General features: G+C 39.6%; 1 protein-coding gene across 11 annotated transcripts in view; it reads left to right on the top strand.

Annotated features, from left to right (window-relative positions):
• LOC121314100 (supervillin-like) overlaps positions 1-19730 on the top strand; it is a 97863-nt gene that overhangs the window by 15379 nt on the left and 62754 nt on the right. For all 11 annotated transcript variants that reach the window (XM_041246999.1, XM_041246997.1, XM_041246995.1 and 8 more), the window contains exons 2-5: positions 5094-5143; positions 8002-8065; positions 10463-10554; positions 19528-19585. In XM_041246999.1, the coding sequence (XP_041102933.1) occupies positions 5094-5143; positions 8002-8065; positions 10463-10554; positions 19528-19585 (264 nt within the window). The remainder of the gene's footprint in view (positions 1-5093; positions 5144-8001; positions 8066-10462; positions 10555-19527; positions 19586-19730) is intronic.

Raw genomic sequence — 19730 nt, 5'->3', positions numbered from 1 at the left:
GAGTGGTGCGTGCATATGTATTCACCCCCTTTGCTATTAAGCCTCTAAATAAGATCTGGTGCAACCAATTACCTTCAGAAGTCACATAATTAGTTAAATAAAGTCCATCTGTGTGCAATCTAAGTGTCACATGATCTGTCACATGATCTCAGTATATATACACCTGTTCTGAAAGGCCTCAGAGTCTGCAACACCACTAAGCAAGGGGCACCACCAAGCAAGCAGCACCATGAAGACCAAGGAGCTCTCCAAACAGGTCAGGGACAAAGTTGTGGAGAAGTACAGGTCAGGGTTGGGTTATAAAAAAATATCCGAAACTTTGAACATCCCACGGAGCACCATTAAAGCCATTATTAAAAAATGGAAAGAATATGGCACCACAACAAACCTGGCAAGAGAGGGCAGCCCACCAAAACTCACGGACCAGGCAAGGAGGGCATTAATCAGAGAGGCAAAAGAGACCAAAGATAACCCTGAAGGAGCTGCAAAGCTCCACAGCGGAGATTGGAGTATCAGTCCATAGGACCGCTTTAAGCCATACACTCCACAAAGCTGGGCTTTACGGAAGAGTGGCCAGAAAAAAGCAATTGCTTAAAGAAAAAAATAAGCAAACACGTTTGGTGTTTGTCAAAAGGCATGTGGGAGACTCCCCAAACATATGGAAGAAGGTACTCTGGTCAGATGAGACTAAAATTGAGCTTTTTGGCCATCAAGGAACTATGTCTGGCACAAACCCAACACCTCTCATCACCCTGAGAACACCATCCCCACAGTGAAGCATGGTGGTGGCAGCATCATGCTGTGGGGATGTTTTTCATCGGCAGGGACTGGGAAACTGGTCAGAATTGAAGGAATGATGGATGGCGCTAAATACAGGGAAATTCTTGAGGGGGAAACCTGTTTCAGTCTTCCAGAGATTTGAGACTGGGATGGAGGTTCATCTTCCAGCAGGACAATTACCCTAAGCATACTGCTAAAGCAACACTCGAGTGGTTTAAGGGGAAACATTTAAATGTCTTGGAATGGCCTAGTCAAAGCCCAGACCTCAATCCAATTGGTAATCTGTGGTATGACTTAAAGATTGCTGTACACCAGCGGAACCCATCCAACTTGAAGGAGCTGGAGCAGTTTTGCCTTGAAGAATAGGCAAAAATCCCAGTGGCTAGATGTGCCAAGCTTAAAGATACATACCCCAAGCGACTTGCAGCTGTAATTGCTGCAAAAGGTGGTTCTACAAAGTATTGACTTTGGGGGGGTGAATACTTATGCATGCTCAAGTTTTCTGTTTTTTTGTCTTATTTCTTGTTTGTTTCACAATAAAAAATATTTTGCATCTTCAAAGTGGTAGGCATGTTGTGTAAATCAAATGATACAAACCCCCAAAAAATCAATTTTAATTCCATGTTGTAAGGCAACAAAATAGGAAAAATGCCAAGGGGGGTCAATACTTTCGCAAGCCACTGTAAATGGAAAGAACTCCCTCGCTGTGAGAGAGCAGATGCTGGGGCTGTGGCAGTGTCTCTCTTTACTCTGCCATTACTGAAACATGTATGCTGCCTACCTGCCTCAGACCCATCTCTCAAATACTCTTCCTGCCTGCTGCTTTCACTTGTATTAACACAACTAAACAGACATAACTATCTGTACCTTACCTTCTAACAGCTTGGTCACATTGACGGTAACCCAGGGAGTGCATTTTAGTAGTGTCTTCTGAGCAATGATTTGCCGGTGCATGTGTGCCAGCGAATCGGCTAGAGGACTGCCCTCCTAGCGGCATTGTGTGGTACTTACAACAGCCACAATGCTTGGGCACCCACATACAACCACCATTGGATGACCACTGTTTAGACCAAATGGGGAAGATCAGGACTGAAGGTAGATTTTTATAAATTAATTTTAATTGCATTCAAGGAAGCTTTTCAGTTTTTGCCATTTCATCTTGTTAACCAAAAAATGACTGGGTGTGAAAGGCACCTGCATAACAGGTTGCATTGTTGTTGCTCTTGGTTTTGTATGACTTTCAATGCTATACCAAGCTTTGATGAAAAATCAAACAAAAAAGTTAATTTCGCATACAGTGAGTCGGCCACAGAGGGTTATCCTCTGCGATTCTGAGGAAAACAAACACCCTGTCCAGTCATTCTGCATGTAGATGTGTTTTTTAGATACCACAGGAGGTAGTGCTCATTAAAACATTTTAAAAGAGCTGGAGAGGGGGAGATTATCTATCTCTGGCATACCAATATATTTTCAAAGCTTCTGGGGTAAGATGAGCAATAGATGCCCCACTCTGGCCCCCGGTTTGCTGCAAATGTGTCTCAGCCCTTGTTGGAAGGGGCTTGTATCATGAGAGCCCATTCTCACAATGAACATTGTGCCTGAAGGGAAAGACTCAAGACAAGCTAAAGTCCCAGTAGGGTTTTGGATGTTGTGTGAAGGTTTTCATGCAACAATAAAGGTACCACTTAAAATTGAACGTCCTCCCCTACAGGAGATACAGGGGATGTTAAAGAGGATTGTTGTTGGAATAGACTGGAGCAGAATGATCTTGGGTCAGGAACAAACACTATCAGGGTTGGGGCAATTTCTTTTTTAAAATGAATTCCCAATTCCCATTACGTTGTAATCAATGCAAATTCCAAGTCCTTCAGGAAACAATTTGGAACACTTGGACTTGGACTTGACTCCAACCCTGTATACAATGTAACTGTATTGCCTAAAATTCAAGCTGTACAATGAATTCGCTTTCAACATACTGGCAGAGAAGTATATATCGGTGTACATTTAATATGGATTGTCAAGCAAGCAAGTCCTTTACAAACTCTTTTTCTCAGCGTTCCTTAAAACCAATGTACAGCTGGTTGTTTCTGTAAGAAGCGTTTTAGATGACTTGAAAAAATATTAAAATGTACTGTACAGTTTTTATCTAATTTTATTTTTATTTATGGAAACAGTACTTGGCAGAAATCTAAAATGGCTGAAGTATGAAGCCAATCATTCCAGTAACATTCAGTATTTTAAAAGGATTGCAGTATTGATAATTGATGATAATTGGATTGATGGATTACATGACATGCTTGGAGGCAGTGTGAGAATTGATGTAATGTTGCTGTAATGTTTATCGTTACCCACTGACATCGGCAAGGTTTCAGGGAATTTGGCATGTTTGAACAAATTGCTTTCAGCTTGGAAAATAAATAATGCATGAAAAATAGTCCTGTTATCCAATTTATTGTTCGTGGCCATTTTGTCCCAAGATTAAAAGAAGTAGAATATTTATGGATTTTGGTAATGAGGAGCATTTGTGAAGAACTTACTGGTGAGGGAGGGGGGGTATATAGAATCTCTTTTGGAAACTTTTTTTTTTTTTTTTTTTGTAAAAATAGACATTGTAGCGTTTTTGGGTAACTCCCTTCTAGAATCGGACAAATACAGTAATTGTAGCAAACGGAGGTAACAGCCTGTGTTTATTTAGAATAGTGATATAGGGGTGGAAGAGCACAGGGTAGGCAGAAGAATGGGGGAAGGGTTGAACACACACACACTGCTTTCCTGATGCAGCTCCTCTGGCTCGTCGCTCGGACTCCTGTCTGGCTTCCCTTCTAATTCTCACAGTCAGTCCTTTGGCTCAACTGGTTGTCTGTCCTCTACCTCTCGCCCTCTTTCTTCCTTCACCAAGGTTCCCAGGGGAGTAATGGCACAACGGTGGTCGGGGCCCGTCTCGCGGCTGGCCGTATTAATGGTGGATTGTGGTGGTTCTCTCTCTTTTTCTCTCTATTCTTAAAAGTCAGTTCGCTTGTCATCTCCTTCTCTCCCATTATATCAAGCCTGCAAACCTTTTATACTGCCCCACCCCCTTGCGCTCCTGAGAATCTGTTTGGAGGAAACCTCCCGTTAGCCTCAGCCTCCCGTCCAATCGGCGCTCCCGTCACCTGTCCATTCCACAGGTCCTTCAAGGATCTTAAAGGGGGACCCCAGCTCTCTTGAGGTCGTTACAATATGAAGTGTGATACAATCCCCATTCACATAATCGGTAATTGTCTGTTTCTTAGTTCTGTAGCTTATGGAAAACTTTGTCTAATCAGCTTGTAAAGGATCTACTGTATAACACACTCAGTTGTAGAATATGATGCAGCAATGCTAAAATATATTCTAAAATGGTTTCCAATAGAAGTCTTTTCACAACTTTTCTTACTTAATATGGTGCTTCCCATTTAAAGCTTATGGCTATTTCTATTTGTAACAGACATTGGTACATCCTGATGGAAATTCCCAAAACCATAACTTAAAATTCCTAATACGCCTCCCCCCCACCTCCCTTTTTCTGGTTTTATGCTCAATTTAAAGGTCCAGTTGCTGGTCCCTGTCCAGCTAATAAATCAGTGTCTAATAAAAAAAATGAGATTTTTATATAAGAAACAGGTACTGGAGTTGTTGTAGTGTTCATGCATAATTGCCTTTTTACAGTTTTAAAGCTCATATGTTGTCTATAAATCACAGCTGTGAAAACATAATTTTTTTTTGGCTTGACTTTAGATAGAAGTAGTATTTAACATAATGATGTGATTAGTCGGAGCCAATCCCCCTGTCAGCCCGGGAGCTGATTTTGCGTTCTCTCTCTGAGCACTCCTTGCACTTTTCTGATTACATAGGGATCAGTGGAATTTCTTATCCATAAGAGAAGACTGTTTCTCTTCTTTGCTTAAGGAGCCTCACTTGTGTAGCTGTCGTGCTGTATCTTTTCCTAGGAAATCTATGTTGGGACCACCGTCTGGCCACAGATTTGCAGATCTTTCGTGGTTCAGTCTCCTGAGCACACTGATCCAATCTGTTTTAGCATTTTTTGTGCCTAATTGTTGCCTGTAATCTGATTACCAGCCTGGGCTGCTTTTGCCCCTGCAGTGTTTTGCGATGCATTTGCTGTATTCCCTGAGCCCAGTGATAGCCTGACAGCTCCAGTCTGTTCAGAGCTGCTGGTAGGAATCTCCTTGCTCTGCAGCACAGACAGGCCTGCTAGTGCTGTGTCTTGGTTTAAAATTAGCTGCTACCGGTACTGTTGCTGAAACCTCATCTTCTCCTGCAATTATGTTCAGGAACCGCTGGATTTCCAACTATGTGGGAGCCATAAAGTACTGTGGGGAAGGTAAGTGCCGAAGTGTGTGCTGCTGGACAGCATGTTTGTCATGTGTCCTTGTGCTGCGCAGTCTGAGGATCCAAAGACAGTAATTGTACACGGTCAATTTACTGTAGAGGTGTAAAGTTTTGAGTATTTTGTATCCAAGCATGAGCTTAAAGTTTAAGTGAGCTTTTTGATCTTTGTGGATGGCATCAAGAATTGAGTTTGATAGGTGTTGTGATTTGATAAGTGTGTTTGATATTCACAACAGGTGTCAAAGGCATTCATGTGCATTTATATACTGTAATAACCTTTGTATAGGTCTATTTTCTAAGTATTTTAGGGGGTCCTTAAAAGGGGGAGCGATTTATACACCGGTGTGACCTATAGGCTTTTTCCTGAAATTGTTGTCTCCAAAAAAGGGGGGCGGGGGGGCACCTATACACCGGTTTTTACGGTACATTATGTGTGTAATTATACATATTACATTTTTATTTATTATTTTTGAATTTAGTGCAAAGGGTTAGAAAATGTTCTTCTAGAAACATTGACATAGAGATCATTTAGATTACTGTTGACTTAGGGTGTGGGCTGGATAACTGTAGTACTGTAATGAAATACAAAAGATTATCCTGTACAGTATGTGATTTTAGCAGGTGGATATTTTTAGACCGGTCCATTATGCGCTGCTTCTTTTTAGGTGATTGGACTGAGGATGTGCAGAGGGAAGCTGATTATACAATCGCCTGGCTTGGTGACTAGCACACTGATATGCAGAAAAACTTAAAGGGACTTGCAGGCGATTTTCAACCTGCTGGGGAGATTTTTGCAGTTGTGTGTGTGGTGTTTTTTTTTTTTTTTCACCATAAAACTATGGCCATGTATTTTACTGGTGTCAACTGAAGCATTTAAATACAACATTTTCTACTAAAGCAAAATGCATGAAATTGGGGAAATTATGCAATAAATGTTTTGCCATTCTCAAGTTTTAATGTCAAATGTATTTAAAGACGTGGTGATTAATTAGAGTAGTAATGAGCTTTGTTTGGCTGATATTGATATTGGGCTGGGGCCATAAACAAATAATTAAAAAACAAAACAAACAAAAAAAACTGTTAATACTTTATACACCATTTCAAATGAGAATTTCCTTTGCCTTCCAGGTAGAGCTGAGATTGTCAAGATATATTGTGCAGTGTATTTATCTATGGCAGAATTTTTAGTGTATGAAGTTTGAGTGCACATGGCCTCTGAGATTTCTTGCATGCCAATTGCTTTGCAGTCATTTTTACACAGGGCTGTTTCTGGTTAGCTCATACTGTCCCATTTTAACAGCACAGGCCTACAGCCAATAAACTCTACCTTTACATAAATCTGCAGTTTTACAAGCATGTGTCTCATTGTTTTGTCTTGATTTTATTAAAAAAAAAAAAGAGCACAAAATTCACAAAAGGCACAATTGCCATCTTTTGTTGCTAAAGATTGGCAGCAAACCACCAAGAATTATACATTTGAACACATAAAGGATATATTTGCCTTGCCATGAAGTGAATTAAAACTGTGCCCAATCAGAATGGGTTTGCATGGAATCCATGACCCAAGGCAATATGCCTGGCCTATATTTTCTTGCCATGACTGACATAGTTATTACTGAGTCCTAATTAAGCACCTTGTGCAGTTGTAAGAAAGTTATTAAAGTAGCAAAACATAATTCTAAAAGAATGTAACCAGGGATCGTTCCTCATTATGACAGAACACATGATGAGAAGCTACTGTGTTTATAGAAGCTGATGCAGGCATAGGTTATCCTCGAGATATAAACTGCAGGTTTTTCCTTTTACAGCACAAAGGAACTTCAATGTCCTTTACCTTAGCTACTGGTGATTGAACTGTAACTTGTTTTGCAAAATTCAAATTCGCTTTGTTGCATCTTAAGATTCGTTATCTAATCTTTACTACATAATGAACCCTGTTGAGTTAAGGCTTGTACTGTATAACCCCTGTGTTGCGGTGTGCTGATGCCCTTGACTTCCAGCATGCCTTGAAGTATCTCTTGGTCTATTATCTTTTGTCCAAAACTAGTAGATCATTAGTGCTGTTTGGGGTGGGGCTAAATATGGCTTATATTAAACTGGGTCCTGTGATGGAAATTTAGCTTGCACATTAAAAAACCAAGCTTTTCCACCAATCTGAATGTAGGCCAAGGTCAGTGAATCTTCATTGGCTGAGCTATTCAGCTGAACTGAGGTGCGTGCATAATATTCACCTTCCTTGCTGATCATACTTATAATATTTTCTCCCTGTAGATGCAAGAACCGCAGTAGTTCTATGAGCATTTTTGCAGGGGGACCGGTTATTGGTTACACGCTGGTGTACCAACTGTACTTGGTTATATGACAGATTTGGGAGCTGTAGCAAGGCCTTGAGGATGCTTTTAAATCTGAGTTTAAAAAGTCAACATGGTGTTGTGACAAACAGAAAATGGTGTAGAAGTGAATCTAAGCATTTATGCACCAAGTTTCTCCCGAAGTGAATCACACCTGTCCAGGGGTTACCTCTTCAGGGGACGGGAATGCAATGGTACCTGCCTCATGTGTATAACTGGGGGAATCCCAAATAACCCTTTTTTATAAATAGTCAAATGAGGCAAAAGGGAGATTTTAAAGAGCCTACCAAGGTTATTTAGGGACCAAAAGATTCAACCTTTTGATTTGAGTTTGTTTGTTGTTGCATTAGATATTTCAATAAACAATATGTATCTTCATTAAAATAAGTGACCCGAGACTCTTCCATCTGACCGATCCTTTTTAAATGTTTGATTTTGATATTAATGTTTGAAATGGTAAAAGGTTAACCTGTTACTTTGCCTTTTTTGTTTCTTGTAGGATTTGAAAGTGAGGGTTCCATCAGATTTGGAAATTCAAGACTATTGCAAAGGAGAGCACTAAGGTACAAAGAATTGAATCTGTTCCATGTAAATGTCACCATATGTACAGGGCACATGTGACACATTGGTGTGTGAGTAGTCCGTCCATCCCCTCCACTTACTGTATAATAGAGCAATATATGACCATGTTCTCCAGCTCTCCCTTCGTGTTACCAGCTTGTAAGAACATAAGAAAGTTTAAACGAGAGGAGCCCATTCGGCCCATCTTGCTCATTTGGTTGTTAGTAGCCTATTGATCCCAGAATCTCATCAAGAAGCATCTTGAAGGATCCCAGGGTGTCAGCTTCAACAACATTACGAACATTAGCTCAACATTAGCATTAGCTCATGTTTGTCAATACTATGCTAGGGGCAACTACAAGTCTTTAAAGGAACTTTGATTTGCTTAATGTTCATTCCTGTGAGGGATGTATATGTGTGTATGTATGTGTGTATATATGTGTGTGTGTGTGTGTGTGTGTGTGTGTACATTATATATATATATATATATATATATATATATATATATATATATATATATATATATATATATATATATATATATACACACACACACACACACACACACACACACACACACACACACACACACACACACACACACACACACAGCTCTGGAAAAAAATTGAGACCACTGCAAAATTATAAGTTTCTCTGATTTTATTATTTATAGGTATGTGTTTGGGTAAAATGAACATTTTTGTTTTATTCTATAAACTACTGACAACATTTCTCCCAAATTCCAAATAAAAATATTGTCATTTAGAGCATTTATTTGCAGAAAATGACAACTGGTCAAAATAACAAAAAAGATGCAGTGCTGTCAGACCTCGAATAATGCAAAGAAAATAAGTTCATATTCATTTTTAAACAACACAATACTAATGTTTTAACTTAGGAAGAGTTCAGAAATCAATATTTGGTGGAATAACCCTGATTTTCAATCACAACTTTCATGCGTCTTGGCATGCTCTCCACCAGTCTTTCACATTGATGTTGGGTGACTTTATGCCACTCCTGGCGCAAAAATTCAAGCAGCTCGGCTTTGTTTGATGGATTGTGACCATCCATCTTCCTCTTGATCACATTCCAGAGGTTTTCAATGGGGTTCAGGTCTGGAGATTGGGCTGGCCATGACAGGGTCTTGATCTGGTGGTCCTCCATCCACACCTTGATTGACCTGGCTGTGTGGCATGGAGCATTGTCCTGCTGGAAAAACCAATCCTCAGAGTTGGGGAACATTGTCAGAGCAGAAGGAAACAAGTTTTCTTCCAGGACAACCTTGTACTTGGCTTGATTCATGCGTCCTTCACAAAGACAAATCTACCCGATTCCAGCCTTGCTGAAGCACCCCCAGATCATCACCAATCCTCCACCACATTTCACAGTGGGTGCGAGACACTGTGGCTTGTAGGCCTCTCCAGGTCTCCGTCTAACCATTAGACGACCAGGTGTTGGGCAAAGCTGAAAATTGGACTCATCAGAGAAGATGACCTTACTCCAGTCCTCTATGGTGCAATCCTTATGGTCTTTTGCAAACCTCAGCCTGGCTCTTCTTTGCTTCTCATTGATGAAGGGCTTTTTTCTAGCTTTGCACGACTTCAGCCCTGCCCCTAGGAGCCTGTTTCGAACCATCCTCGCCGTGCACTTCACCCCAGCTGCCGTTTGCCATTCTTTTTGTAGGTCACTTGATGTCATCCTATGGTTGCTGAGTGACATTCGAATGAGTTGGCGGTCATCCTGGTCAGTGGAGAGTCGTTTTCGTCCCTCTGCCGGTCTGTAGCTTTGTTGTCCCCAGTGTGTGCTGCTTGACCTTGTTCTTATGAACCGCCGTCTTTGATATTTGAAGGATGGAAGCAACCCGACGCTCACTGTATCCTTCTGCCAGTAAAGCCAGAATTGAACCCTTTTCCTCACTCAAAACTTTCCTTTTCAACTCTTTTGGGCATGGTCAATAGTTATTTTTTTATTCCAATTACTTTTGAGGTACTACTAGCACTGTTTTGCCATCCAGCTGGTCCTATTGCAAGAGGATAGTGATGACCACAGAAGTGGTTTTTATACTTTTCCTCGTTAAATAAGATTTGGTTCAGGTGATCCCCTAATCAGTACCTCATTCAGCAGAATGAGGTGTGCCTGTGTTGGAATTCAACAGACACTGGAATGGAATGGCTGCCATACATGTAGAGATGCTGATTTAAGAAAAATTTGCAGTGGTCTCTTAATTTTTTCGAGATATATATATATATATATATATATATATAAAAACATAAATATTGTGAAATGAATGGCCCATGTCAACTAGAGGTAACCTGAAACATTGCATACCAACTTCGGTTTTGTTATTATCATAAACTGACTGTTTTAAGTTTGTTGGCTCATCTGTGTTTTCTTCACAGCTTCCAGAAAGAATTGTTCTTCGAAGACAAAGAACAATTGTATAAGAGCACAGAGGACATTGAAGCTAATATTTTGGCAGTGCTTCCAAAAGGTCTGTGAATCTTTTTCTTCTTTTTGCGGCATGCTTTGAATATGTTAGTTATGAAGTGCTAGATATGTTTGTGTTTTTTACGTTTGTTTTGTGTTTGGATATAAAGAAATGTAATGCAAGAATTACAATTTGATTAAACATGTTAATTAGCAGGTACAACGTTTTTAAACAACTGAGTAAAAGCAAAATTTCCATGTTTGTAAATTGAAACCTCATGCTTTTCATGTACGATGGTACGGTGTACAGCCTGTTAACTTTCTTTTTATAGTGTTTTTGGAAACCATGTAAGGTGGCTTTTAGATATCAAGAAGTTATTTTTCAAGTTGTATTTTTATATGTGAGTCTTACTATGCCAAAAATAAATGGTTTTAAAGAAAGGTTAGCGGTATGCCTTTGATTTAAACTGTTATTGTCAATGCAGTCGTCTGTCACCTGGTGACTGTCCATTGGCACTCTGTGTGAGTAAGTTCTCACCTTGGCAGGCAGTGTTTCTTAGATCAGTGTGTTCGGTTGCTGCACAGGGAACACAGATCCTTGGTTTCAGTGAAACGTTACTTTAGCATTTCAACAAACCTACAGTAGGTTATTGATTTGTATCTACTAGGGGATACATGCCCCCTAGCCAATGGGTATATGGGGGTCATCAGTATAGATGGGCTGTCGGTCACACTTGAATTTTGAATTGTATTTTCAGAGCGTTTCTTTCAGTTTAAGAAGCTTGGTATGGGCATCCTTGAGGGTATCCCCAGTGCATTGGCGAGTTGCTCATGCATGAGTTCTGCCTTGCCACTGGGTGTTTCCTACTGTATAAGTGAAGCCATCTCAAGCAGTTTGGGTTCTACCTACTCTGTGAAATGACTTCTTATATTAAAAGTATGCATGCCATTAACTTATTGTGTTGTAGTACAGTTCACCACAGTGATCTACTTCTCCATTGTATTGGCACCTGAATGATGTACCTTAGGAAGCTCTGAGATGATGATGATATCAGATATCAAATGTGGATGATGTCAGTCTCCTGGTTCTGCTTAATAACCTTGGTGGACGATATGTATTATATTTTACTGACTAGTATGATAAGTCTTGTTGGGATGCTAATTTAACAAGCTGTCCGTATGGTGTAGGCCAAAAAACAACTTTCGGGGGTAACTGTTTTAGTTCAAACAGTGACTTGCAGAGTAAGTGTCTGTTAATCTTGACCTCGCCTTTTGAAAGAGAATGTTCTAAATCCTGAAGCGTCTTTCTTTTGTCTTTTGTAGTTGTGTTCTCAGTGCTGTTGTGAATTTGTTATGGTGCCATTTGATCTGCCTCTGAGCTCATTTCACATCAGCATGTGATTCGAAACCAAGCAAAGGATCCCACTGGAGGCCACCAGCTGTTCACTTGGAATATGGTGGGGATGGGAATGGAATGTGATTCATTCTATAGAATCGCTGCCTTTAGGCATGATGTCATAATGACATATTAGAATCAAAGTCATCAAACTGGATAAGAATAGCACATCAATCTTTCAGTTCCTTGGGGGAGAGGTTAGCTAATGAGAGGTACTGATGTAATTCATACCTGCTATGAATACTGTACCCTGGTCATGTACCTGGATGGTCCTCCTGCCAGCACACATACAGCCTTAGTGATTCTAAAACGAGTCTTGTGGGAGCATCCAACCTAAACCCTGCTAAGAATATGTTGCCCTTCTCATCCCCCAACCCATATCTCAGTAAGCCTACAGTTTAACCAATATCTTTAAGTTTTTTTTTTTGTTTTTTTTTAAAGGATCAGGTTGCACTACAGTACATGTAAAACATAAATTGTACGTGATATAATATAAAATTACAGTGCCATGATAAAGTATTCGCTTCCTCTGATTTTCTGCATTTTTGCGCATTTTTCACCTTGAATTTGGTCAGATCATTTTGTGGGTTGTAGTAGTATATTGAAGGAGTCTGAGAGAAAAAACGACACCAAAGTTTGGTGCTTCTTTCATTTGTTTGGTGTACAAGGTAATCAAACATGCAATCATCAGGTGTGAAAAAGTTATTGCCCCTAGTTAACTCAACCCAATTAAAGGGATAATTAGGGTCAGCTGTTTGAATACTTTGGTTAACAATCAGGCCTGATTTGGGCCAGACCTGCCCAATATACAATACCAGTCAAAAGTTTGAGTACACCTGCTTGAAACCAGGTTTTTATGATCAACTATGCTTTTAACTTATAAACGTGTCTATAAACACTTTATTTCATTATATGATACGTGTACTTGTGTAAGCTGATAAATTTTTGAATGCAATTCACTTATGATTAATTTTTAAATGTAAATGTAAATCTTGTCAATTTCAGTGAAATGGTCACCCAAAGCAAGGGGATTTCAGTCTGAAGCCCAAGTCAGTTAAAGGTCTGTAATGTGTACAACACGGTGTTAGAACACTGGCCTATGTATAAAAGTGTATTTGTTAGATGTTCTCTGAGTTAACTAGTATGTTACCTAATTAACCTTTTGTCAGCAATTATTGTTAACAGGTGAGGGTCCATGATTACTGTAAATATAGGTAGCATAGGCACAATTGTCATTCCTGAATGTAAGGGAGCAGAAAATGGCAAAATATGCTCAGTTAAACAAAGAAAAAGACAGTCTGTAATTCCTTTAAGTAATGAAGGTCAATCTTTAAGACAAATTGCAAGAACTTTGCAAGTGTCTGTAACTGCTGTGGCCAAGACCATCAAACAATTTGAAGAAACTGGCACTCATGAGGACTGAACAAGGTCAAAATGTGAACTATCTGGATCCAACCGCCGAGAATTTGTAATGTGAGCTCATGAGTTCTGCTTGTATGGTTCCCAATGTCAAGCATGGAGGAGGCAGTGTCATGGTCAGGGGTTGCTTTGCTGGTGACAGAGTTGGTGATCTTTACCAAGTCTATGGCAAGCTCGACCAGCATGGCTATCATAGCATACTTCAGAGGCATGCCATTCCATCAGGATTACGGCTAGTTGGGCAGTCCTTCAGCACAGCAAGATGGACCAAAAAAAGGACCAAAAAGAAAGTACACAGAAAGAGTACACGGAACTGCAAACACAAATCAAAAAGGAAGTTAGAAAGGCCAAGAGAGAAATAGAAATGGACATTGCTAAGGGGGCTAAAACCAATTACAAAATGTTTTTCCAATATCACAACAGCAAGAGAACATTCAAAGAGGAGGTTAAATGTTTAAGAGATACAAATGGCAAAACGTAGATGAAGAAAAAAAAAAAGCAAATATATTAAATGATTACTTTTTACAAAGGAAGATACGGACAACATGCCCCACATGTCTTCCAGTTCCTATTCAGTTTTTAATAACTTTAGCATAACCGAGGCAGAAGTGTTAAAGGGACTAGGAGCTCTTAATAAACAAATCCCCTGGGCCGGATGAGATTCTCCCAGTAGTACTCAAAGAAATGAAAGAAGTAATTTACAAACCGCTAACCAAGATCATGCAGCAGTCTCTTGACACAGGGGTGGTACCGACAGACTGGAAAATTGCAAACGTAATACCGATCCACAAAAAGGGAAACAAAACTGAACCAGGTAACTACAGACCAGTAAGCCTGACTTCTATTATATGCAAACTTATGGAAACTATAATAAGATCCAAAATGGAAAATTACCTATATGGTAACAGGGTCCTGGGAGACAGTCAACATGGTTTTAGGAAAGGGAGATCGTGTCTAACTAACTTGCTTGATTTTTTTGAGGGTGCAACATTGATAATGGATAATTGCAGAGCATATGACATGGTTTATTTATATTTCCAGAAAGCTTTTGACAAAGTCCCGCACAAAAGATTAATTCTCAAACTGAACGCAGTTGGGATTCAAGGAAACACATGTACATGGATTAGGGAGTGGTTAACATGTAGAAAACAGAAAGTACTGATTAGAGGAAAAACCTCAGAATGGAGTGTGGTAACCAGTGGTGTACCATGGGGATCAGTATTAGGTCCTCTGCTATTCCTAATCTACATTAATGATTTAGATTCTGATATAGTAAGCAAACTTGTTAAATTTGCAGATGACACAAAAATAGGAGGAGCGGCAAACACTGTTGCAGCAGCAAAGGTCATTCAAAATGATCTAGACAAGATTCAGAACTGGGCAGACACATGGCAAATGACATTTAATAGAGAAAAGTGTAAGGTACTGCACGCAGGAAATAAAAATGTACATTATAAATATCATATGGGAGATACTGAAATTGGAGAAGGAATCTATGAAAAAGACCTAGGAGTTTTTGTTGACTCAGAAATGTCTTCATCTAGGCAATGTGGGGAAGCTATAAAAAAGGCTAACAAGATGCTCGGATGCATTGTGAAAAGTGTTGAATTTAAATCAAGGGAAGTAATGTTAAAACTGTACAATGCACTAGTAAGACCTCATCTTGAATATTGTGTGCAGTTCTGGTCACCTGGCTATAAAAAAGATATTGCTGCTCTAGAAAGAGTGCAAAGAAGAGCGACCAGAATTATTCCAGGCTTAAAAAGCATGTCATATGCAGACAGGCTAAAAAAATTGAATCTGTTCAGTCTTGAACAAAGAAGACTACGCGGCGACCTAATTCAAGCATTCAGAATTCTAAAAGGTATTGACAATGTCAACCCAAGGGACTTTTTTGACTTGAAAAAAGAAACAAGGACCAGGGGTCACAAATGGAGATTAGACAAAGGGGCATTCAGAACAGAAAATCACTTTTTTACACAGAGAATTGTGAGGGTCTGGAATCGACTCCTCAGTAATGTTGTTGATGCTGACACCCTGAGATCCTTCAAGAAGTTGCTTGATGAGATTCTGGGATCAATAAGCTACTAACAACCAAATGAGCAAGATGGGCCAAATGGCTTCCTCTCTTTTGTAAACTTTTTTATGTTCTTATGTTCTTAAGATAATGACCAGAAAGTGAAGGACAACTCAATATAATAACCTCACCTGCCCAGTCTCCAGACCTCAATCCCATAGAACTTGTATGGGACAAACTGGACAGAAGAGTCAAAGCAAAGCTACCCACAAGTGCCCTACATCTCTGGGAATTGCTGCAGAAGAGCTGGGAAGACATGACGGGTGATTTCCTGCTGAAACTTGTTAACCGAATGCCTCGTGTTTGTGAGGCTGTTATTAAGGCAAAGGGTGGCTATTTCGAGGAATCCAAGATTTCTAGACAATTTTCTGCAACTTTGCTTTGATATTACTTATGTTTTGTATTTTGTAACATGTGTTTTCATTTTCAAGTATTTACAGAAATGTATACAATGTAAAACATTGTCAATTATGGAAAAAAAGTAGTTTCCAGCAAGTGTACTCAAACCTTTGACTGGTTCTGTAAATCTGACTAACTTTGGCCCTTACCATCAGAGTAAAGTTATCAGCACATAGGTTCTAGAGGCACATCATGCTACGATTAAAATAAATTCCTGAAGACCTCTGGAAAAAAGTTGTTGATGCCCATCAGTCTGGAAAGGGTTACAAAGCCATTTCTAAGGCTATGGGGCTGCACCAAACCACAGTCAGGGCAATATTGTCCAAATGGAAAAAGTTTGTGACAGTTGTGACTCTTCCCAGTAGTGGCCGTCCTGCCAAAATCTCTCCAAGAGCAAGGCGTATAATCATCCAGGAAGTCACAAAGAACCCTAGAACAACTTCCAGGGATCTGCAGTCCTTTTTCGACTCTGCTAATGTCAGTGTTCATGACTCCACCATCAGAAAGACACTGGGCAAAAATGGGATTCATGGCAGAGTAGCAAGACAGAAATCACTGCTCACTAAGAAGAACATGAATGCTCGTCTGAAGTCTGGATGACTTGCCATCATTGACGGAACCATGAATTCTGCTCTGTATCGGAGAATTCTACAGGAGAATGTCAGGCCATCTGTCCGTGAGCTGAAGCTGAAGCGCAGCTGGGTCATGCAACAAGACAATGATCCAAAACACAGAAGCAAGTCTACATCAGAATGGATGAAGAACAAGAAATTTTAAGTTTTGGAATGGCCTAGTCAAAGTTTATGCTGTCAAACCCACACATGTCACTGAGTTGAAGCAGTTCTGCATGAAGGATTGGGCCAAAATTCCTCCTTGGCGCTGTGAGAGACTGATCAATAACTAGCGGAAGCGTTTGGTTGCAGTTATTGGTGCTAAAGGTGGCGTAATCAGTTATTGAGTCTAAGGGGGCGATTACTTTTTCACACGGGGGCATTGGGTGTTGCGTAACTTTCTTTAATAAATACATGAAATACATATCAACATTTTGTGTTATTTGTTCACTCAGGGTCCCTTTTATCTAATATTAAATTTTGGTTGATCTGATAACATTCAGTGTCAGAAATATGCAAAAATGCAGAAACTCAGACTGGGGGGAATACTTTTTCACGGCACTGCATATAAGTAGTGCCATGAAAAACCTATAAATTCTTCCAATGTTTTGATTCAAACACTTGTTCCCTTGGAAAATCGTTGGGCAGCTGGCTTTTTGAGCTTTTATATATATAAAACAAAACGCTATAATGAACCTGTTAGGTTCCAAGCCTTTTGTTCGTTATATAGAGGGGTTTGTTATAGCGAAAAGACAATCAAAATGAATGATAAACTGTTGGAGTAAGTTAATGAGAAGAGATTGTGAAGAAAAGTAGAATTACATGTACCTGTTTGTCTCATGTATGCTTGTGGCAAAGTGGCTGGTAAGGGGAACAAGTGTAGCGGTGATGCGATGCAGGAGTGACAGGCAGACAACGGTATTTCAGTGAAAAAAAAGGTGCTTTAATTATAATCCAGGTCTGGTGACCGTAAAATAATAAATCCCCGTCTATACACAACAATGTGTAAAGCGCGGGGATAACAAAAATAGGGCACAGTCCCGAACCAAAACACAAGACGCGGTCACCAGTCCTGGGTGCGTGAAGATGTGCAGGTGCTCGGTGCAGACACAGCTTGTGTGGTGTGTAGTGGTGCTCCGGATCGTGCTGACCCTGGCGACAGCTCCGGAGGTGTGCTTAACTGTCTAGTGCTGAATACAAAAACACACAGTTACACGGACAGACACAACAGTACAAAACACGAACACAATCCACTCTGAGAGCTCCTCTCTCAGTCCTTCTCTCTCTCCACTCGTTTAACCCAAACGAAGGAAAAGATCAGCGTTACCCTGGCCCCTATGTGTAATCCTGCATGATATCGAGGTAAACGGTTGCAGCTGCCTTATTACTTGCAGCTGCTTCTCGTTTACCTTTCAAATCAATACGGTCTTACAACAGAGTCGCGCTTCTTTCCAGGCTGACCCACTTCCCTGACCCGGAAACGAACCGTCAGGCCAGCCCTTCCAGATACTTCTCCTCTCGTTCTTTAGCGCCCTCGCAGGTCGGGAGGAAGATTCATCACCAGAACTCATCTTTCCGTCACAATGCTGTATTCTGCCTTTGCTTTATCCTATTTATTAAATAATTAAAACACAATACAAAAAACAAAAATCTAAAATGAAGCTTCTATTCAAAGTCAATCTGACAAGAATCATTTCAAAGTGCACCGAATCTTAGTCCAGCATGCAAGAATCCCAAATCAACCTGATGAGAAAAGTTCATGTGTTCCTCAAGTTTTTTTTTTTTTTTTTTTGTGTTTTTTATTTTTAAACAGTGCTTTTTGACAATCTGTATTCACGACAGAGTTATGACTGCATAACTCCTTTTTACAAACAATATAGTTTCCAGCTTTGTTGTAACATAAAATGATTTTCATTTCGAAAGCTTAGTTACATAGCACACATTTTTATTAAGACAAAAGAGTTGACTTCAATGCGGAGGTGGTTAGTTATAGCCGAAGGTTTGTTTTATTATTATTATTATTATTAGTAGTAGTAGTAGTATTAATGTTGATGTTTCTAGTATTGAAAAAGGGTACACAAGTCTACAGATCTGAAGGGACTAATATATATATATATAAATTTCAGGTAAGTCATTACCCGAAAAATACCCGGGTTCCCAGCCAGGTGCTGGGGCGAACACAGGATTTTCATGTTCGGATATTCACTCACTTTTTGAAAAACAAACAGATATTTAAATTAATACAAGCCATTGTATTTCTCAGCATGGCAGCAGGGGGGTGTGGCCCCTGTGTGTGTGCCTTTATTTTATACCAAGACCTTACACTATGAAGCACATTAAAATAGAAAGATATCCCAGGAGTAAAGAATACGCTGTGTAGGCCTTACTTTACCCCAGTGCATGAACTACAAAACAAAGGCTGCCAAATAGCAGTTCAAGTTTAACGTTGTTTTGTTTATTCCCGAAGTAACAGTACATAAAGTTTTTTGTCACTTTTTTTATTACTTGCCATCGACACGTTTTTCATAAAGTAATAACATGAGGTTTACTTGTGCTTTTTTGTAGCTGAACAAGCAAACGAAAACCTGAAATTTAACTTGAAATACTTCAAATAAAACAAACGTTGAAATGGCATTGTAAAGAGAAGGAGAAAAAACTCACCATATTGGTTCTCATTTATTACAAGCCATGTAATAAAATGTAATACGCCAATGTATATGCCAATGTAATACAAAATTATATATATATATCTAAAACTATACATACTAAACGACTGTGTGTTAGAAGTGACATGTAATGTTTGAGTTAAGAGTCTGGATCTGAAAAGACTGCAGCGCCTATTTTTGTATCCCCCCCCCCCCCCCCCACCCAGGCTCAGAGAACTGCTACAGAGTTGTCATATGATTTACTGTTGAGGTCCCAGCACTCTTTAGATCTGTAATAATGGAGGTAGAATTTGGGAAACTAAAACAAACCATGGAATTTTTAAAAAAATATCTGATTTATGTGGTGAATTTCATTGATAGATAGATGGATATATAGATATTGTAGGTGTCAGGGTCAAAGTTCTTAAACAATTTTGAATTCTGTGCATTTTATAAAACCTTTTTTACTTTTTTTTTTCTTTTCTTTCAGTTTCAGAATTAAGAAAGCGTTTTGAACCTGACAGCCATACTGCTTTGGAAATGAACAGGTACAATGACATCACTTCCTATGAAGCTTAGATATGAATGAAATGTGAATGGAGTAGTCGACATTTTATCAGACAAGAGGAATACAGTATAAAGAACTTGGTTATCCTTTGACCTGTAAGTAACCAAAGCCCTTAATGTCACTAT

Source organism: Polyodon spathula, chromosome 4 (assembly GCF_017654505.1).
Source record: "Polyodon spathula isolate WHYD16114869_AA chromosome 4, ASM1765450v1, whole genome shotgun sequence".
NCBI classification, from domain to species: Eukaryota; Metazoa; Chordata; class Actinopteri; order Acipenseriformes; family Polyodontidae; genus Polyodon; species Polyodon spathula.
Note: the sequence above shows the minus strand (reverse complement) of the source record. Positions and strands in the feature narration are given on the sequence as shown.